General features: G+C 49.7%; 1 protein-coding gene, 1 long non-coding RNA gene and 2 other non-coding genes across 5 annotated transcripts; 3 read left to right on the top strand and 1 right to left on the bottom strand.

The window, feature by feature from the left end:
• Nucleotides 1-334: 334 nt before the first annotated feature.
• Nucleotides 335-18,465, bottom strand: LOC114433831 (E3 ubiquitin-protein ligase DTX1-like). 2 transcript variants are annotated; one of them, XM_028402604.1, is made up of 12 exons: nt 18,158-18,465; nt 17,198-17,424; nt 10,409-10,623; nt 9,448-10,340; nt 4,473-4,534; nt 4,214-4,375; nt 4,076-4,137; nt 3,797-3,963; nt 3,555-3,708; nt 3,382-3,471; nt 2,494-2,592; nt 335-2,388 (listed from the first exon to the last, which is right to left on the bottom strand). In XM_028402604.1, exons 1-12 carry the CDS (start codon nt 18,202-18,204, stop codon nt 2,257-2,259), a joined length of 2,310 nt encoding a protein of 769 aa, XP_028258405.1. In that variant the 5' UTR covers nt 18,205-18,465; the 3' UTR covers nt 335-2,256. The 2 variants fall into 2 exon arrangements, with proteins under 2 accessions (XP_028258405.1, XP_028258491.1); XM_028402690.1 differs by lacking the exon at nt 18,158-18,465 and adding an exon at nt 17,558-18,088.
• On the top strand, nt 13,674-15,459 carry LOC114435221 (uncharacterized). The gene is made up of 3 exons (XR_003670559.1): nt 13,674-14,030; nt 14,327-14,538; nt 14,843-15,459. It is a non-coding gene; the product is annotated as an uncharacterized LOC114435221 (long non-coding RNA).
• Nucleotides 18,466-18,960: 495 nt separating the features above from the next.
• trnat-ugu (transfer RNA threonine (anticodon UGU)) lies at nt 18,961-19,033 on the top strand. The gene has a single exon. It is a non-coding gene; the product is annotated as a tRNA-Thr (tRNA).
• A 682-nt stretch (nt 19,034-19,715) lies between these two features.
• Nucleotides 19,716-19,788, top strand: trnak-uuu (transfer RNA lysine (anticodon UUU)). Its single transcript has one exon. It is a non-coding gene; the product is annotated as a tRNA-Lys (tRNA).
• The last annotated feature ends 2,111 nt before the right edge of the window (nt 19,789-21,899 follow it).

The raw sequence follows: 21,899 nt of genomic DNA, 5'->3' as shown, positions 1-21,899 counted from the left end.
GTAGCATCGTGGGTTCAACGTCTTTCATAAAAAAAATAATCTGAGCAACACATCAGCAAGTTTCATTCATCCTTTATTTTTCTTGGATTAATCATTCATACTGCAGCCATTATTCTGCTTTATTTACACGTTGTGTTTATCATGATCGATGCTCTCTCCATCATCATGTGTCCTCCTGCACAAGCAGAGGACAGAAGCGGACTCTGAGCCTCAGACGCTGCACAGCACAGAGCAGAGTCAGGTCACTTCATAATGAGTCCACCTTAAAATGACAGACAGGTCAAAGACAGGTCGTACAGAGTCAGAGAGGACGTGGTGAGAACATCACACAGTGTTTAAAATCATCATGTTTTTATTAGCTGCAGAATGACAACGTGTCACAGCGCTGACATGATACATAGAAACGTCACAGGACGCTCTAATCAAACTGGTCACACTCAGATAAAAGTCTACCGTCCTTTTCCAAAGAAAAGATGATCCCGACACAGAAAGGCCGTGTTTTATAACACGCTCTTTGTAAACAAATGAATTAATAAAATATACAAAATGGAAATTTACTCTATCATAGTGTTCAGAAAAAAAGATGCTATTACAAAGCAAAGTGACTACATCTGATAAAAAACAATATAATAAAGGGAGTACCATCATCATCATCATCATCATCATCATCATCATCATCATCATCAGTTACAGGATGAGTCCCACAGAGTACCACAACAGTGCACCCACACACACACACACTGGGCAGTGTGACGTCAGGCAGTGGAGGTGGAGATAAGGAGGCGACGCTGTTATTGATCATTATTGATCATGTTCTTTACAAAATAAAATCACTGACTGGATAATGTCATTTATTTAATTATACTACAATACCCAGAGTTCTTAGTGACCTATTAATGCTATGAATTGCATTGTGGGAGTTGTAGTTGGTGTTGTCCTCTCAGTCTGTATGTACAGCATGGAGAGACCTCAAACTGTTTTCCCTTTGGGTGGCATTAATAAGACGTTAATAACACATTAATAACACATGTCTAAGATGGAGAAGTGTAATTCACTCTCGGTAATAAACAGGCCATAAACAGGTTTCATGAGGGCTCTCACTGGAATTTAAAGTGTCACTGCTGTCTCAGCCTGCTGTGTTTATTGATTAGTGCCTTTGTGGTTTGGGCTGACTCCGTCCCCTGTGGTGAGACGATGGATCAGGGCAGACGTCTTTACTTTCCTGACATCACAGTGACAATGTGAATTTTGTATTTCAGAAAACAAATATTTTTCCAGATGTATCCAGTCTGGAAAGTTCTAATCTAATTTTAATCTAATCCCACATTTCTTCCATGTGTGACTTTCTGGAAGCTGCGCAGCTACATCTGACGGTGATGGAGGCTGAAAGGTGGCGTGAGCTTTTTATGTGTGCGCCCCTCTTATCTCCGTCCTCCCTGGCCTTCCTGCCCAATCAGAAGCCGATCAGCGCTCACTCCATCGTGTTTGTAGACAGAAAGCATGAAGGCTCAAACACACATGAAGAAGACGGGTACCTGTGTGTCTGCCACGCAGTGAGAACACACACACACTCCGCTTGGTCACACAAACCGTCAGGTCGAAGGTGGAATGACGATCAATGAGGATCATCGTAACAAAGACATAGTGAGGGGGAATTTATGTTCCAGCAGCTTGTAGTTCATCAGAAACCCCACAAGGGGGCGCCAGAGCACTGCACACAGGCAGGCGGTTTAAACAGAGTACCTGAAGAGTACCGCACAAGTTAGTTTTACTCTACTCCTATCCTACGCTACATTCGTACGCCATCGCTCGCTCCTCCTGCTGCACCCTCCCCCCTCGCTCCCCTCCCCCTCGCTCCTCGCTCCCTCTCTCTGTCCGTTCTGTCCCTGTTTCTAACGCTTCACCTTCCTTCACTCTCACTCTGTCTCAGTAAAGTAAACTTGTTTTGTCCTAAATGTTAGTACCGAGTCATTCTCACTTTTAGTAACTAGCTGTTCAGACAATAGCTCTGCTGGTTCCTCCTCCTCCTCCTCATCTGTCTGGCTTTTTTCGGAGCTGCTGCTTCCTCACACTTCCACTCACTTCAGCTGATGTTGTTTTTAAAAAAAAAAAAGTGGTGATTCGCATCGTCAGGCAGCGAAACAAAAAGTCTTCTTTAACCCAAAACTGTCCCCCTGCGTCCCGTCTAAGTGCTGGCAGAGAGTCTGTCTCAGTCCAGGACCTCCTCTTCCCTCCTCTTCATCTCGCTCTTTTTTGTCACTTCTCCATCAGGCCGTCATCCTCCGTGATGCCCTGAGCGCGCAGCTCCTCCAGGACGTTGTCCAGGTGTCCGGGGTCGGGGAACCCGTGGCCCGTCAGGTTGGAGCCGAACTCTGTTTTATGGTGGACCTGAGAGAGAGAACAGCCAGAGAGTTTCATACAGTGATGATGATGATGATAATGGTGATGATGATGGTGTGCACACAGCCAATCAGATCTTTTCATGGGAGTTACCTCATTCCAGATGACGGTGTCAGACTCTCCTGTAGTGCTCGAAGTACCAACTGAGAAGATCAACCTGCGGTCCCAGGCTACCAGGAGCAGTCTCAGTACCTGCAGACAGGTGAGGAGGGCGAATTAAACCATCATCGTGACATCATCACAGCCAGACTTTGAACTTTTAATGTGTTCAGGCTGAAAACTGAATGTATGCTAAACTTTAACCCTCCTAACACGGAGCTGCCGCCGGCGACAGAAAGCTCCGGTTATGTTCGCACTATTGAAAAAATCTCAACAGATTCTAAAAGCTGAGAAACGGGTTTACACTATTACATTCATTACGGTAATGACCACATTGCGTGTGTGCTAGGGGTGGGAGATTTGTGGAGCGTAGGAGAGTTGATGTAAAATAGTTTGAGTTGAATGTGTGTAACGTCTTGTCATCTTGTTGCTGAACATTTATAGTTGTTTGTAAAGAGAAATTTGATGAAAATTCAAATACATTTTTTTACTTTTCTTGTTATTACACACTGTTCTGAGCATTTATACCATAATAACACATATGTGCCAGCTTTTCAATGTTATATTTCATCTGTCAAGAAAACAGGAAAAATAATTAATACAAAGAACATTTTCTGACAGAATCATTAAAAAAAGGCGGACTGTTATAATATAGTAGTGAAAGGGTTAAATCGTTTAAATAAAAGCGTTCACTCCAACTAGATTCAGCAAAAAATGAAAGTCCTGCCTTCCTCAGCAACCAGCAGGAAGCCATAATGGAGTCACAGCAGTCACATGACCAACATTCAGAGTCTGTATCTGACCTGCAGCTGATGTACGGCGTGCTGTGACTCTGTTGAGTCACAGAATGTAATAAGAGCGGACATGTTTGGTTGGACTCACCTTGCGTCCTTTCTCGCTGTCTGGGAGGTAGCAGTGTCGGGGAAAGCCTCTGGCAGTGAAGGGCTTCCCTGGGTTCGGATGCTCTGGTCCCTGAAAGGAGATGTTTTGTGTTATTGATGGAAACGCACCGCTGTGTGTGTGTCTGTGTGTGTCTGTGCTTGTGTGTGTGGTACCTGAATGCCTGGTGGTATGTTGTAGATGATGCGTATGGTTTTGCAGTCCGGGTGTCCCGGCAGAGAGTGCGGGATGACGTGGTACTCCATCTTTCCTGCCGGCTGGTTTCCTGTCTTGACGCCATAGATGGTTTTGCAGGTGGGACACTGAAGACTGAGGAGGAGGAGGAGGAGGAGGGGTTAATTATGCGTTCCGTGTGTGAGGTTTGTGTGTTGTGAGTTGTGTGTCTGTCTTAGCCCACCTGCCGTCCTTGTTTCCGTTGTTGTACATGGCTACCAGACACTGGAAATGGTACTGGTGTCCACACTGTGCGAGCCGGCCGACCGACTCCGCCCTGGAAACAGGACCCACACCCGGACCCTTGTATCCAGACGGGCCCCCCAGAGGCTCCATGCAGATGGTACAGTCCTAGAAAGACATTACAGAAACATCATTCTTCTTCTACTGATTCTTTTAGTGGTCAGATGTGACAGATTCTACAGAAACAAACAGAATTCTGCAGAGACAGTGCTGGTCCTACCTCCTCTGGCGGGCTCTTGACTTTCTGCAGGTACTTCTTCACCACCTCCTCTGGAGTTCTACCTGCAGACACATAGGAAGCGGAGTGAGACAGCTGCCGCTCAGTCCCTTCTGAACCTCACGGCGGTTCTGTGCTTACCTTTACGAGCCTGCTTCTTGGTGGTCTTCCTGCAGCAGTGGCCAAAGCCCGGCACAGGTTTGATGTCGCTCTTGCTGACCGGCGGAGGGTGCAGCACGAGCTTTGGCGGTCGGGTCAGACACACGGGCAGAGCAGCGGCGCTCATCAGGATGCCGGTGATCCCTGACACACACAGAGAGAGAGGGAGAGAAAGAGGAAGGCTGAAGGTTAGACCAGAGCAGACAGCCTGCATCCTGTCTGTGGTCTGTGTGAGTCTCACCGGCCAGCGCGGGGTGAACAGGACTGGATCCATTGAGGTTCTTCACAGGGACGGTGGGCACGCTGCAGGAGGAGACACACACACACTGGTTAGTCCTGATGCTCCCACACTCAGACAAACATTCCACCACATACTCACTCAGAGAATCTGATCACGGTCATTTCCACACAGACAAACACACCACACACACACACACAGACAGACAGAGTCCGTCCTCCTCTGTCTCTGTCTCCCGGACTTGTGTGACTCTGACTGGAGGTGTAGCGGCGTGTGAATGTAAACGGCGGCGCGTGTGTGTGTGTGTGTGAGTGGGTTAATGGGAGCTAATCCATGGAGTTTCCACTGGCTCAGTGAGAGACAGACGTCACACAGCTGCTCACCGGGGATTACCTGCCGCGTCACAAGCCCATCATCATCACATACACACAGGCTCACTCACATGATCAGCATTTACCAAAGTAGACTCCATGACGGGGGTGACGGTGTAAGTTAGCAGCATGCACACACACACACACACACACAGAGGAGCATACAGAAGCTAAAATAAACCCACGGGACCTCCTGGATTTGAACCAGCGACCTCCTCTGTCCTCTGAGCTACAGAAGGGGCAACAAACGGCCTCTAACCATCTACATACAGAGTGTGTTCCCAGGTCTGACTGACTGAAGGGCAGCGATGATCTGTCGCCTCCTGTCAGCGTGCGATCAGCTTCCATTAGCGGCCACTCGCTGACACATGATTATACTCATGATTATACGACTCACTGGGATCAGTAAACATGGGATCATGCATGTGTTGGCTGTGCTGTGGTTGTGTACATAATTCTTTTATGCATGCTATGCTGTTCCACTACTGGATACCGGAATTTCCCCTCAGGGATCAATAAAGTATCCATCCATCCATCTAAACATGTGATGTCACTGATGATAAAGGTCTGGACAGTGCAGCTGGGCGGATGCTGCAGGTCCACACACGTGTCTTAGTGGCACTCACTTCCGTCTGTGAGGATCAGATCAGCTTCACTCTGCTATCGTCAAAGATTTCAGTCATAAAAATATCCACCCTGCCGATGACGGCTGGGAAACACACACAATGCGTCTATTAATACTGGACAGGCTGCTGTGTTAGCAGTGAAGGCGTTACGCGGTGAGGTAGAGCAGAGAGGGGGCGTGTTGAGTCTGATCCTGGATAAGCCTTGCGTAGCTCATATTAACACACTTTACAGCTGCCCCACTGATGCCACCATGACACACAAACACACACACACTCCTACTGTACGGTGTATATCCATGCAGTACACACAAGCTCAAATCCTTCACACAGCAGTGCCACCGTCCGTCCTCTGCCCGAACAGTTAACAAGTGGAAGTATTGTTTTTGTGGCTTTGATGAGTGCCCACTTGGGGTAGCCACAGGTCTGCAGGGCCTTCCTGATGTGGTGTTGCTCCTTCTTCTTCCCCTCTGAGCTGGTGGGTACAGTTTGTGCTCTGTGCTGCAGGGTCCTGATGACTCCCAGTTTGTGTTCCAGTGGGTGGTGTGACTCAAACAACAGGTACTGGTCCGTGTGTGTGGGTTTCCTGTACACTCCCACACTGAGGCTCCTGTCCTCCTCAATATGTTCTGTGCAGTCCAAGAAAGCCAGATTGTTGTCCCTCGTGTCCTCCTGAGTGAACTTGATGTACTTCATGGGTCTTGATTTTGACCCAGGTGTCATCCACATATCTGAACCAGTGGGTGGGGGTGGTTCCAGGAAAGGAACTCAGGGCTCTTCTCTGCACTTCTTCCATGTAGAGGTTGGAAACAATAGGAGACACAGGTGATCCCATCGCACAGCCGTGCTTCTGTCTGTAAAAGTTCCGATTGTGCTGGAATAAGTGGTGTTCAGGCAGAGGTCCAGCAGGTCACCAATGTGGTCTGGCGTAAGGTTGGTTCTCTCCTTGAGTGTGCTGTCTTGTGTGAGGCACGTCCTTACCATCTCTGTGGCTTCTGATGTAGGGATGCAGGTGAACAGGGAGGTGACATCAAATGAGACCATGGTGTCATCTGGGTCCATTCGGATCTTCTCCACCTTGTTCACAAAGTCCTGAGAGTTGTGGATGTGATGTGGTGTGTTCCCCACCAGTGGTGTCAGGAGTTCAGCCAAGTGCTTAGCCACGTTGTATGTGACTGAGTTTGTGCTGCTGACGATGGGTCTGAGGGGGACTCCTTCCTAGTGAATCTTGGGGAGTCCATACAGGCGTGGAGTGGCTTGCCCAGGATACAGTCTGAAGTAGAGCTTTTGGTTGATGATTTGGTCCTTCTCTATTTTTTGTAGGTCGACTTTTCTTGTAATTGCTGGTGGGGTCCCTCTTCAGTGTCTCATGTGACTGTGTCACTGAGGGTGGTAAGGATGATGATGTCCTGGTCTTTCTGCAGCGACATCAGGGCCCTCCTTTCCTCCGTGGAGAGGTTGGATGGCGGGGCTCTGGCAGGTGGAGAGCGTGACTGTGACTTTCATCTGGAGTTGTTCAGCTTCCGTGTGACCTTCAAAAAAAGAAGGATCCCGTCCCTGCTGGGTGGGGTAGGGGGGAGGGGAGGTGTCTGAAAGGGACTGCAGTCTCTTGACCCCCTGTGACCTGGAACCCGCCCTGCTATCCCCATCTGCCTGCTTCACAGCCTCTCACACACTCCCTCAGCTTTGTCTCTCCTATTCCCCCCGGGCCCAGATGGACATCAGCTGGACTGATTCAGACAGCAGACAATAACATTCTCACACACACATTCACAAACACACACACAGCTGTGAAGATGGTGAAGGTTCAGGTTTATTAAGCCTGATCACAGTCACCAGTCCTGTCCTGCCTTACTGCAAACACACAGCATACAGAGGCTGAGGTCGATCACACACAAAGGCCAATGACACAGAGTGAGCGACGTGCATTAAACTGTGGGACGTGTCATCTCGCTGTGATCAGTCTGAGTCTGATCAGCTAAAACATGACGAACAGCATCAACAGATAGGGTCTGTTGTTGTCTGCCTGTTACACACCTTTCTCTGTTGTGTGTTTAATATTGTGTGTTTCTGTTTATTGTGAAGCAGTCCGGCTCTTTCACACCTTCAGTGCTCAGTGAGGGTTTCCTCTGTGGTTAGAGCGCCCCCTGTGGGCCATACAAGATTAAACCTGCAACCTGTTGGTGAATCAAACTGACTGAGACACACAGAAACTCACACTCACACACACTCCCTTTGTCTCATCCTCATAATCTCCCTCTGGAGAGAGAGTACACATTCTTCACTGCATCTCCTGTTAGGGTCGTCAATATTTACTTTTACTGTGTGAGAGAGAAGGACAGTGTGTGTGTGTGTGTGTGTGTGTGTGTGTTAAATGCCTTCACAGCCGGGCAGGCTCTCCCTCTCCCTCTCTCTCTCTCTCTCTGTCACCTCTCTCTCTTGTGGCGCTGGCCTGATTTCTTGCACCACTGTGTGATCAATCTTTGACAGTTTGCTGACTCGTTTCTTTGTCTTGGACTCCCCCACCCCGTCCCCTCAGCCGTTGTCTCGGCTGCTGTCTACGTCCACACACACACACACACATATATATATTTATATATTTAACACACCCCTCCCCTCAGGAGGCTGATTGTCTGGGGCTGGGCTGGAACTGAACAATTGTCTGCTTGTCCCCCTCCCCAAAACAAAGTTTACAAACGTGCTGCTTGATCTGCTCATTTCACCACGAGAAACACTGTCAGGCATGTTATGAAGTTAGGAATGGTTAAAACTCTACAAGTGGCTAAGGGAGAGCAGGAGAGGTGAGAGCAGCTCATCATGGGAGTAGGAGTAGGAGGAGGAGGAAGAAGGAGAGAGAAGTGAAAACTTGCAGAGGCTCAGCATTGTGCTGCTAATGCAGCCCAGGCTCAGCTAATCCAACAAAGGTTACTGTGGAGACCAACAATGAGACTCTGAGGGGCCCCGAGTGCCGAGACAAGAGAGGGGGAGGGGAAAGGGGGAGGCAGGGGCACTACCAGAAAAATCTACATCACAAAACCATCTGCTTTCATAACCTACAAGAATCCCAGTGTTTATGATAAACTGCATCATTTCCTGTGCAGAGGAGACTCACACACACACACACTGCGTGTGACATCACGGGAAACTTTATTTCCTTCAGTTCTGAAGAAGTCATGATTAAGATAGATCAGCCTATGAGAAGAAGCCACGCAGCAGAGGAACCAGCCTGAGTTCTGAGGTCTCCACAGACAGCAACACTCCTCTGCACACATGCTAACTAGCTAGCTTTCAAAGATCCTCACAACTCAACTTTATAAATAAAGCGCTTTAAAAACAAATGAAAGAGTAACAATAAAACCTTAAAGATAAAAACATGTTTTTCAAGAAAGGATCATCTGTCTCATCTCTTTGTCTTAGGGACAACTAACAAACACAGACCTGAGGGAGCGTGAGGGAGCGTGAGGGAGCGTGCGGCTGAAGCAGGTCAGACACATACTGTGGGTCACGTCCATGAAGACATTTAAAGACAATAAAAGAATGTTAAAATCAATATGAAAGTGAACCAGGAGCTAATGAATCAATGCTAAATTCAGAGTGACGTGACGCCGTGAGAACGGATCCAAGAGGAAGTAAATTCAGGCAGAAGAGAGGAGGGCCAGCATAGAGCTGAAGGGCGAGCGGAGCTACATGCTAACATGCTGTGTAAACACATTCAGACAGTATCTGAGTGACCTGCAGCTGACTGATCATGTGACTGAACCGGATTGTTTGCAGAGACACAGCGAGCAGACGAGTCTCACCTCTGAAATGACTCGCTGTGATACGGGTGCTCAGATTTAGCTCTTCCTGCCCGGGCGTGTGTGATTGTGTAAGTGCGTTTGTGCCTGTGTGAACGTGCAGGTGGGCGTGTGCAAACATCACGAGCCTGTGTGTGAACATGTTTGTGTGAGGCTCTAGCTGCTCAGGTGTGTTTGATCCACTCACCCTGACGCGATGAGCGCTCTGGACTGAGCCATTGCGATCCTCTGCAGCGCCGGCCTGCTCAGCCCGGCTAGGCTGGATCGCTGTGGTAAGGGGGCGTGGCACACGGATGCTGCGGACGACGGCGTGCGCTGCGGCTTCATCACCACCGGCGACGGAGATGGCACAGGAGAAGGAGGCGTGGTCACGCCGCTGGCGGGGGTGATCAATGTGGCGGTTGGCACTGACTCATTGGCTAAGGCGGAGGAGGAGGCCTTGGCCGGGAGGGACGGAGGGATCAGGCTGGATGATGGAGGCTGAGGGGGAGGGAGGGACGGGGGAGGCGGCCGGTTGGAAGACACTGAGATACCCATAGAGGAGGTGCCGGCGGTGAGGGCGGCCAGCGACTGAGCGAAGAGCTGAGCGTTCCTCCTGGGCGAGGCGGTGTTCCTGGAGATGGCGAGGCCGTGCGGCAGCGTCTGGTAGTAGTTGGAGTTGGAGTTGGAGTTCTGCTGCTGTCCTCGGCCCAGAGTGGCGGATTTAGACGGACTCAGAGCTTTAGAGGCGCCTGGTGCTGAGTTCTTGGGCCGCTGCACGGTTAATGAGCGCCGGCCCAGAGTCTGAATCCCGGCCCCGCCTCCCCCTGTGTTGGTCTTCACGCTGAGGACCAGCATGCACTGCTGGCAAGAACAAGGCTGGCCCAGTCCAGTGGCCGGTAAGACCCCGTTGGGGTACACAGAGCTTCCTGTCCCCATGCTGGCTCCGGACACCCCGACGCCCAGCAGGGCTCCTGTCAGGCCTCCACCTCCTGCCACTCCTCCTCCTCCTTTGAGCACAGGCAGAGGACCGGACACTAAAGGGTAGGCCAGGTCGGCACGCCGCTGGATCCTCCGACACCTCTGGCTCTGTCTGTTCACCTGAAGGAGACCAAAACACTTTAGAGCTGCACACACAGACCTGAGTACGTGCGACGTGATGAACAAACCTGCGTCATGTTCTGAAAGTCAATGAGGTAGCAGAAGCCGAGCGGCGTCAGGTCGAGGCAGGGCTGCTGGCGGCTGTGGGCGCTCTCGATGGCGATGGCCACCTCCATGTCGTACGGCGTCCACGTGCCCGCGTCATTTTCCCACTCCCAATGCCAGCCCTGACCCGGGCCCGAGACCGGGTCGTAAAAACTCCTCCGCACCGGACGGATGGTTCCTGGAAAGAGACGGAGAAATAGCAAGGGTTAATCTTACCGATTCTGTCCTGAGAGGATTTTATTAATAGTTAATCTGTTTAATAACGTCTCCACCCAATGACAGCGTGTTTCATAGATTAAATAGGAACAATCAGAGTCGATCCCTCGAGTTTTCTGAGAGACAGAAGCAAACATCCCACACGGTGCATTCAAAGACCAGACCGTCTGTCAGTTTCAGATGAAGACTCTCAGTACTGTCTGGATTAGGATTAGGAATGTTTCCGCGCTGCGTTCAGAATAACGTGTGTTGGTTTGCTGTACATAGAGCTGTCAGTGGATGACAATATCTTTTCCTATTAATAGAAATCCTGCCTGCAGGAAGACTCTGAAAGAGTCCAGTTACACAACAGCTAATGGTCACAGCACCATGAAGCAGCGCCTCCAGCTGCAGCGCACAGTCTCATAACCAGCACGTTCTTACAGGCGGTCCGGCACCGACGGATCATTTCTAATACATAAAGTGGAACAATGTGAGTCTGTGTGAGTGAAGGGAGGCAGGAGGGACCCCCAACCAGACCAGCCAACCACACACTACCTCTGTCTCCAGGGGTAACCGGCTATTCAGCCCATGCCAGGACACCGAGGGAAGGCACATACATGTGTGTGTGTGACACAAAGAGGTGAGTGGCACAGACATCAAAAGGACAGAGTTGAATACGTGTGTGTGTGTGTGTGTGTGTGAGAGAGATATGCAGATATCTCCACTGTGGTGTCTGCAGCAGTGTATGAAGTGTGTGAGATGAAGTCCATGACCCTCCTCCTCCTCCCTGAGCACAGCAGGGACCACTCGACCTGCTCATTAGCATGTGAAATGTTTCTGTCTCGGTCCATTCAGCTCTGCCGTCTGTGCAAACAGCTCAGGATGTTTCTCCACTGCTGGACCTACAGTGGAGAAATGGAGATCTGGCTGCTTCAGGGGAGGTAAGAGCTCCTGTCTGCTTAAACTCTGAGGCCTCAACTCAAGAATAAAAAGAAGATACCAAGATACCAGATAAATAGGATACCAACGGAAGGCTCTGTTAGGCCTCAGACTGAAAGGAAGGATGCTGATTCTTTGATTTATGACATCACATCAGGAGCCCTGCAAGTCTTACTCTGGACACACATGGGGCAGTTCCTGTAAACTCCAGCCCAGAGTTCCTGAAGACTTACAGTAAACTGCTCAAAGAGAAGAAAGAATACAAAGCAGGACATGAGGACAGCAGTGCAGCCTGGGAACGACGCACAAAAGGAAAATAAAACTCGAGCAGAGTCACGTTCAGGGTTCATAAGAAGAAAAAGAGACGGTGTCGCTGTGACCTCGTAGATCATGTGTTCGCTCCGTCAGACGCTCCTATCGCAGCCTCCTCTGTGGACCTCTTGATCTGTGAGTAAACGCTCCCTGCCGGCCTGCCGTCAGCTCTGTGTGTGTCTTTGTGTGACACATGTTGTGTCTGCATGCAGGATCCTTCCATGCGTCCTCGGCCGCTCAGTGCTGACCAAGGATGATGAAGGAGGAGTGGAGTTATCATCGCTAAAATGGCTGCCGCTCTGAGGACAGACGTCATTCTGGGTTCAAACCGGGGCGCCGTGTCATGTTTTAGAGGCGAGGCATGGACACAAATGGGACTAATGGGTGGATCCAGGAGTGTGTAGCCGTGAGATGACGGCGTTTCTGAGGCTGGTTTAAGAGAAGCAGATGTGCAGGGGGAGCCCGGGCTGACCGACACTGGCTTCACAGCCGAAGAAAAATCTGCTAAATACAGACAGAGACTGTAAAAACAGGAAGACTTTGAACTGTCTGATGGTCCCTGAATGCATCACAGCTGAAAATCTGACCAGATTGAAGCCACAGTTCTCTCTGTTATTGGTAACATGTGGAAAAATGTTCCACTGAACACTGAGACAGGCAGGTTTACTAGTGCTGGGTGTCAGAGTTGCTGATCGAGACTTGAGATCAGTGTCGTGGTTCAGACTGAGGCAGCGCAGGAGTCTGTCTGAAGAAAGAGGAAGAAAAAGAGGAAGTGCTGCCTCTCCCACAGAGTCACTGACGTTACATTACAAGTGAGAGAGCCTCCGTCCATGCATGAAGCATGACCTGACCCTAACATGTGCTCGCCTGCTGGTCAGTCCGAGAGAGAGAGTCAGTGGTAGAGAGAACAATAAAGACCAGATGGTCGGTCTCTCTCTGTCTCCACCTGCTTCAGGCCTCTTTGTGCGCGCGCACACACACACACACACACACACACACACACACACACACACACACACACACACACACACACACACACACACAGGTTGCGTTCCAGCGGGTGAAGTCACACTCAGTCACCTGATTCAGACTGACAAGTGAAAGCAGCAGCATGTCGATCACACACACACACAGCCCTGCAGATGTGGTGTGTTCAGGTTCTGTTTGACACATGTAGACACTTTCACTTCAGCATGGTCTGAGTGAGACAGAACTCTGGGCTCCTATTGGTCATCGTGGCGGTCAGATGTAAGAAAACACATCCTGCCGGCTCAAACCAGACTTCATGTGTAAAATCTGCACATTTCTGCATCTCAGAAAAGTTTCTGTCTCTTAAGATCCACTCACAAAAAAAATAAGCTCCACAAACAAAAGAGAAACGGGCCGAGCCGACCACGTGGAGCAGACGCCTCCTCCAGGACGATTCTTTCTGGATTTCTTTTTAATGCGTTTCATTTCTTTGGCTCCCTGCGAGCCCTCTAAACCCCATCACATGAGAGTCATCAGACACAATCCTCCACAAGTGTGTGTGTGTGTCTCTGTGTGTGATGACCTGTGCAGAGAAGCTGACTGCTCCACTTTAAAGTGTGAAGTTAGAAACTCAGCAGTGACATAAATATTTACACTCTTCACATGCTTTCACGTGTGTGTGTGTGTGTGTGTGTGTCTCTCTGTGTGTGTGTCTCTGTGTGTGTGTGTAGCAGGCAGTGAGTGATGCCCCCCCAGAGGCCTCACAGTAACAGTAACCCGACACGCAGAGTTTCACAACAACCACTCGGGGAGAAAAAGCTGCTCTGACCCTTCCAGCTCCTTCATCCTGCTTTTCTTCCTCATAGCGGCCATCATCATCATCATCATCATCAGGTATCACGCCATCTTCTTCTTCTTCTTCTCTCCCCTCTAACTCGGCCACCGCCACCCTGCACCTCGTCCTTTCTTTGTCTCCACTTCGTCTCACCCTGAAAGCGTCCCGTCCCCTGAGTGTTGGACTCAGAGTCAACTTTCAGCTTCAGAGAGAGAGAGAAGCAGAGAAAAGAGGGCGTCCGGCGAGAACAAGAGCAAAGAGAGAGCCGGATCAGGTGAACCAGAGGAGGAACGCCGTAAAGCCCAAAGCGTGGAGACAAAAGAAGAAGAGAGGTGAGGTCACCGCGAGGAGCGGCGTCACCCAAACACAACTTCCAGCACACAAACAAACAACACTGAAACTACAGCTAACAAGGACTGGTTGAAGGTGTGCTTTATAACACAGTTATTACAGTCAGCTCATTCTTTCAGTGAATAACAGATCAATAGTCGTACGTTTCAGCTGTTTCAGGAGACGTTCAGCTGTTCGTGCACATGCTCTGTACATCCTGTCAGAACCTGGATTGTTTAAATAAAGTCAGTGTGAATGTTTGGTGCCACCACCCCCCCTCCCCCATTGCTTTCACCAGAACCCACCCCCACTCCGCTGGTCTCTGGGGAGCCGCCCACCCCCCTTCGTACCCACCCTCTGGTATGACCCTAGCGCCCCGGGGCTTTGTGGGGGTCTGGGAATGTGTCTCCTTCAGCAGGACCAGCTGGAAGCAGAGGAGCAGCAACATGCTGCAGGAGCAGGAGGAAGAAGAGAAGAGATGCCGCCCGAGTTTGGACAAAAGAAGCTGAGGTGGAGTCTTTTAGAAAGCAACAGTTCAACGTGTCAGGAAAAGAAACTTCACAAACTTAGTCTCTGAATGTGCTGTTTGACTCAATTACACTTCAGCCTCAGACTAAAGTCATCGTCCATTATACACAGGCTCTTAATTCAAGTATACGTTTGTGCAATTAGCTTCTTGTGGCTAATTTGAAGTGAACAGGAAGCTAATCTGTCTGATCTGCAGTGCAGGAAGTGCTGTATGTGAGCTCGGAGACCACTGAAGGCATCACCACGAGGTCATGACCTGACCCTTTGTGTCCTTTTCTCTCTTCAGTGTGAACGGTCCACCCTCAGCTAACAAACAGCGCCGAGTGTTGGATTTCTTCTTTGTTTGGGATGATGACAAGTCTCCGAACGTCAGAGCAACACCGGCAGAAGACAATCCGACACCTGTGGCCATCAAACGAACTGCAGCTAGCATCCCAGCATTCGTTAGATCACCTCTGCAGCTGTTCATCGTCATCCAGCACATCTGTGCTCGACTGTGTAAGATCACATCAATGCTGTGTTGCTAGCCAACTGGCATTCCATCATAACGCATACATGAGGGATCATATCGAGCTAGCCTCTTATCGGATAGCATTTTGCTAACGGTGACTTCATAGAGCGGGCCAGACAAGATGCTAGTTGATAAATTAATCTGCATTAAACAGGAAGCTAGTCACCCCGACCATGTCTGGGAGGAATTAGATGCTATTAGCATGTAGCTAGCAAACAAAGCGGAGCTCATGCTAAAGGAACGCACATCTGTTCGTGAAAATCCAACAATGGAACAAAAGACAAGAGAGCATGACAAGGAGAGAACACACATACCGCCCAATTATCTGACTACACCCGGCACACACACACACATATCTATATATCTCCCCTATGTCAGAGCAAAAATCGAAAGGCCCCTGAGACGTATGCCTAATGACGAAACTAAACACTCGTACAAGAGAGTGGGAGGGGAAGGAGGGGGGGGGGGGGGGGGGGGGGGGGGTGGGTGGGAGCCCACAGGAGAAGGGGGAGGGGGGGACAAGGGGGAGGACGTCTGAAGTGAACTGTCTGCTCATTAGGCCTCGAAATATTCCATTCTTTCTACGGAATCAAGGTCTCTGCTGCTTTTCTTCATCTGGGGAGGGTGCAGCTGCTGTGTGTGTCTGTGTGTGTCTGTGTGTGTACTGGGAGTGGATAAGGCTGAAAGAATGCAGCGCCGTGATGGTTGTGTACAGCTGCTGCAGATCATCATACTATTGGAACTCAACCACACACACACACAAAAACACACACGTCAAAAAAATCAAGAAAAACACATGCTTAAATTACATCATTCATCCCAGGAACTAGAAAAGCAGGACGAATTGTCTTTGAATGCATCATCGGAAAAACAAGAAACACTTCAGCAACCAGCAGGAAGCCATGATGGACTCACAGCAGTCACATGACCAACATTCAGAGAGTCTCTGACCTGCAGCTGGTGCTCAAAGTAAAAATCACATTTGTAGAGTTTGTAAACTACACAGATATGTGACGGGTTGGGACCCCTCTGTGTGCTGCAGAGGCTTTAAATCTAGTCCACACGAGCTGCACTAACTGAAGGTCCCGGCGGTGGTGCTCTGCAGTGCACGTTTGGCCTGATATCTCACACTGAGACCCAGAAAGAAGTGTGAAACACACAGATGGTGTCTTCTGATATTCCCATACCACATATCCCCCCGTATTGACCCACATAATTCCAGTGCCAACATCTGGTGGACAACAGGAGGATCAGCAGGCTCTGAATCACTCCAGACTGTCCTCTGAAATAGAACCACACCATGGTGTGAGGTCAACGAAAACCCCGTTCACACAGAGATTACCGCCACCCCCCCCCCCCCCCCTCTTTAGACAGATTTGCCAACAAACCTGCCGTAATGCTGCCTCAGTGCAGAGCACACCGGTGTTTACAGCGAGCAGTGTTCCACTGCTGACTCTGAATCATAACAAACACACACACACAAACAAAAACAAACAAATCACACAAACAAAACGGCGCAACAGTGTTTCACAGGGACCCCAAAAAGTGACGGACACGCTCCTCAGTGGAAATGTTCGGCTGTATTTTAATGTCCTGATCACATGGATCCCTCTGCTTATTGACCCATACGGGTCCGTCGCTTTTTGGGGTCCCCTGGAAACACTTCCATTGCAGGTTTCTGTGTTCTCTCAGAAACACACTGCAGCACAGATGAAGGAAGTGTTTTCCAGGGGACCCCAAAAAGTGACGGACCTTCGTGACTGTTCTTAACGGCTGCGTCCGAGCTCCCTCCCTAATAACTACATATGGATCAATGAGTTCACTGTATGCTGCCCTACACTGAACTCCACATGTGGGGGGTGAGGAAAGAGGGAGTGATGGGGTGAGGGATTAATTCTGGACACAGTCCCGGTCTGCTGCTCATAACTGCTGCTGAATGTGTGTGTTTAACTTGAACCTGTTCTGATTGATCAGGAGGCCTCTCACCTCGCCCGGTCCGTCTCTTTTTGGGGTCCCCTGGAAACATCAGCTCGGCATGTTGAGCCGTCACATTTAAAGCATAATCAAAAGCTTCATTCTCGTCAGTGCAGACAGACATGACGCGGTCTGAAGGCAGTAAACTCAGCGTACCTGTGTCCTGTCTGAACTGGTGCATGGACTGGAGGTCTATGATGTACGGCGAGAGCCGGCTGTCCACCTGGCCCAGGACCACGCTCCCTCCGCGGTGGTCGCTGCTCCGGATGGCCGCCTCTATCTGGTGGGAGACGGCGGAGCTGTAGGGCCGCCACCGGCCGTGTTCGTTCAGCCATTCCCAGACCACCACAGCGGAGGCCAGGAGCATGTTGTTACTGTTGGCCCTGGATGAAACAGCAGGAAACAAGAGGACTCAGTCACACAGCAAGCTTAATACACCCCCCAACCCACCCCCAGCCTGACGGACCGATGCAGGCCGACCGAGCTACAACAAAGCCCGGCTTCGTGCCTCCTTACATGGAGCCTCGGGTGAGCGAAGGACGGGAGAGGGCGACTCATTCTTCCACGGAGACCCGAGCACCTCGCATGGTCACGGGCGGACCACAAACCCCGGTCCTGTCTTTGTTATGAGCCCGGAACGCTGCGGCCTGCTGCTGGACCAGCCCAGAGCTCCTCCGGCGGATCGCCTGTTTTCGGCCTTTCTTTGCGGACGAAGCCTCCTCGGTGTCGCCTAGAACAGACGCTCGGTCCTCCAGCGGTTGCTCCGTGCGGCGGACGCGCGGCCGGGTGTGTCGGCATGTACTCCGCCGCAGCAGCAGCAGCCACGGCGGGTCGACAGCCAGCGTGTGTGTGTGTGTGTGTGTCTGTAGTTTGGGGCGTAGCTAACCGAAATGTTCAGCAAGTAGTGGCTTCCAACGGCGCAACCTCCGTAGTAACGACCCGGAGAGCCAGATCAGAACAGGTTCAACCGGTCTGGAACCCGACAGCTGCGCGCTCAGCCCCGGAGCGACGGAGCTCCACATCCCCAAACTCCGTGACTCATTACTGACATTAACCTCCCGTGGATTTGACGCGTTGTTTACTTTGCAGACACATGATAAATAAAGGACTCCTCACCTGTTGATGTGGTCTTCTGCGTCCTCCCTCCCAGACCAGGACTTCATGGGACTCGATCCGGGACAGGAGCGAACCTCTTCATGAATTTAATCTACCCTTTGGGCTCCACCATGACTCTTCTCTCTCCGTGTCTCCCTCTGCCCACGCAAAACCTGCTTTCCGCGTTATGTTAAAATGCTGCACACTCCACAGAAAGTCCTTCACCGTGAAACAAACGCTCCCATGTTTATCCCTCCGCGTCCATCTTCAGCTCATCGTGGGAAATCTGGAGTGGAGTGAGGCTTCAGGGGGACGGAGGGCAGCCTGTCCCCCCCCCCCCCCCCCACCTCCCACAGCTGCCCCCTCCAGGCCCCCTTTACCACGCCCAGAAACCCACCCGTGGAGCACCCCCCCCCCACACACACACACACACACAAAAAGGCCTGTATTTATTCCACCGTGACCCAGTTTGAAACGAGAAGCACCGCAGTGAAATAACTTCACTCAAACACATTTTCGGACTTTTTACTTTGCTGCAGCGGTTTGTGGAGCTGGACACGTGCTGCCACCTGGTGGATGAACAGGAGAATTGCACCTGTATTTATTTGTTCAAGAAGCTTCAACCACCAGCGCAGTCACAAACGCATATTATAATAAATTCTTCTAAACTTCTAATATCACTTTCTGAAGGTGATCAGCGCTGTGTCCCAGTTCAGGGTCTGCATCTTTCGGAGTGAACGGAGTTCACTTTAGGAGTACAGCAGTAGTCCATCCCAACATGCGCTACTATATAGACAGAAGTGACGACAGAGAAGAACGTCACAGGCTCCATAGCTCAGGGGTTAGAGCACTGGTCTTGTAAACCAGGGGTCGCGAGTTCAAATCTCGCTGGGGCCTGGATTCATTTATGTTTTTCGAAACAGCTGTTTTTAATAATTATATATTATATGTTTTTATAATTATACATAAATCTGTTTTTAGTCTTCTTTAAAATTTGGGATTGGCATCTTAAAAGATATAGAATGACTTAGGACGAATTCCCTGCAGTAATAATAATGTATGGTGGACAAGGTTTTGCGTTAGTAAGTAATTACTATCTAACTTGATATAATTTAGCACATCTGTTATGACCTTTGTAGTGAACATCTTCTAACAATTAAAAAAACGTAACGTAACGTAGTTATCTTACCAGTCGTGGTTCTCTCTATTGTGTTTTTCAAGAAAAAATAGTCAAACAGTCATGGACTCTTGACGTGCCTGTACTTTGTTGTTGTTGTGGCTGACGAACGTTCAAACATTTATTTTAACACTTCTTTAGTGTTAAGGAGAGGGGCTAATGTTCTCTATGTTAGCTTGTTAGCAAGGACACACTGTCTCGTGTCTGAGATGCACCCTGAATCTTTACAGACACGTTAGCTAATTGACATGTTTAGGCATTATTCTTCCTGCTACTGCAGCGAGGAACGTTAGCATGATTTATTGGGCTTGTTACATACATAAATTGTAACGTGACCGTTAACAAAACTACGAGTCCGCAGATGAACTGTCTTGACAGCCGACGTTAAATATGCCTCGCAGAGCCCGGATAGCTCAGTCGGTAGAGCATCAGACTTTTAATCTGAGGGTCCAGGGTTCAAGTCCCTGTTCGGGCGTTAGTTTTTTTTGTCTCACTGTGTGAGGAACGGAATCCACTAGGCTTGTAAAACAAATGAAATATGAGAGTGCAGATTTTATCTCCAAAAGTAAGACCAGAACAGAGATGTTAATGAAGTTTATTGGTACTGAACACAAACCTTCAAGCATTCATTCAAATTTATATAACTTTATTTGATCTGGTTTCTTATTTCCTTTTATATATTTATTGCTATCTTATATATATCTTCGTTTAACTGTGTAATCTACTTGAATTGCCCCTAGGGGACAGCCAGTCGGTGGATATAATCACATACAGTGACAGGTGTGTTAGGGTAGCTGCTGTTGGAGGTGTTGTCTGGTTTTGTCTCTGTGTGGGCTGCGGGACTGCTTGGCGGCCCTCCTCTCCTTCGACCTAGCTCTCCAGTGGGTGAGACACACAGCCAGCACCATGATGAGCAGCACCAAACCCACGAGCACACAGTACCAGTGCTGCAGCAGAAACTGAGGGACGCCTGGAGACACAAAGCACCACTGTGACGACTGAACTCTGAAGGATCTGTGCTGATTTCTCAAACATGGTGTCCTCTAATTTGTGGTTGTTTGTAGCAGCTGGGAGCTTTTCCATCTAAGCTCCAGCACATAAAACACACATCAAAAGATAACGTGCTGGCTGAAGCCCAGAGATGCCTGCTCGCCAGATGGCTACTATCACTGCCAGCTCTGTGGAGAGGGCTGCGTGGGTGAAACAGAGTGCAGTCCTGCTGCAAGCGAGAGAAACTTGCAGGGAGCCGCACGAATCCTACAACACACAACCCACAAAGAAGTCCATACATACGCTCATTCTGAAGCATGGTTCCTGTCCCGATCGTCAAATGTGGGTTCCCTTTACTGATACAGTAGAACAGGCCCAGGTCCTGCTCCTGGATGGCGCTGATCCTGAGAGCCAGAGAGCGCTCCATCAGGGTCACGGTGTAACGAGGATCCAGCTGAAACCCTGAAAGATAAATGTAGTCAGACTTAACATCGAAGCTTCCCCTGCCTTCCTCCCATGTTGGTGAAATCACCGTGGTCGGGTCGTCCCTCTCTGAGGATGGCGCTGAGGACCACGGTGGGTGTGTCCTCTGGGTTTTGTTTCAGCCATGTTGTCTCATAAATGTAGGACGTGTTACAGCTCAGAGTGACGGTGGATCCAAACTGCACATACTGGACGTCAGCAGCCGAGACGAACGGCACCAGAAGGTCAGCGGTCAGACCTGGAGGGGGGGGGGGGGGGGGGGTCACAGGGACAAAACTCTGTAAGACCGACCATCATCTCTGACCAAACCTCTGGTTTACTGGATATGACAGATGAGATAACCTCCGGTTAGCTGTGATGCTAACATGCAGTGAGCACTGTGTGGAGGGGTCAACAGGTTTATGGTCCAGTCTTCAGTCAGCAGTAACGATGGCTGCTAGCTTTGTGGCTAATGGGGGTTCTGTTGTTAGCGGTCAGAGACAGAGCTTGAGGACAATCTGTGGACATTCATCACTACTGCAGCGTCAGTTTATTTTGAAGGTATTGTCCTTCCATGTGTGTCCCTGTCTGTTTTCTCTCCTGGTTGATTGCCTGTGTCTTACCTTGTGTTTAAGGCTTGTACTTCCCTTTGTCAGTTCTTCTGTGTTAATCTCTGCCTCTACCTCTGTTCTGCTTTAATCATGTTGTAATGATGCTAACTCTGCTTTCATGTCAGTGATGAACATTCTGAGAGGTTTCTGGGGTGGTGGTGGCCTCCTCCGCCTGTGTGTGCTGCTCGGAGCAGAAAACCACAGAATGTTTCCAGAGAGCTGTTTTTGTCGTTACAGCACCACAACGACCAAAAAATGAAGAAGCCTGTTCTGTTTAGTCACTTTAACATGACTGTAAATCAATCAATCAATCAATCAATCAATCAATCAATCAATCAATCAGTCAGTCAGTCAATCAATCAGTCAATCAATCAATCCAGCGTACAGCTGCAGGCTGTGACATCAGGTTTCTGCAGGTTCTGTTGACGACACTCTTCATGTTAAAATGTTACGTCACGTCTATCAGACTAAAGACCTCTCACAGAGTATCATAGATTCTGTTTGAACTTCCTCATGAGCTTCA

Source organism: Parambassis ranga, chromosome 1, assembly GCF_900634625.1.
Source record: "Parambassis ranga chromosome 1, fParRan2.1, whole genome shotgun sequence".
In the NCBI taxonomy this organism is placed as follows: domain Eukaryota; kingdom Metazoa; phylum Chordata; class Actinopteri; family Ambassidae; genus Parambassis; species Parambassis ranga.
This window is presented reverse-complemented; position numbering and strand designations above follow the sequence as displayed.

Excerpts from the sequence above, each read along its gene's own strand:
- LOC114433831 (XM_028402604.1), bottom strand. The coding sequence starts at position 18,204 with ATGAAGTCCTGGTCTGGGAGGGAGGACGCAGAAGACCACATCAACAG. Across the intron at positions 17,425-18,157 it reads GCAGAAGACCACATCAACAG|GGCCAACAGTAACAACATGC; the intron begins GTGAGGAGTCCT and ends TGTTTCATCCAG. Across the intron at positions 10,624-17,197 it reads CCAGTTCAGACAGGACACAG|GAACCATCCGTCCGGTGCGG; the intron begins GTACGCTGAGTT and ends GTCTCTTTCCAG.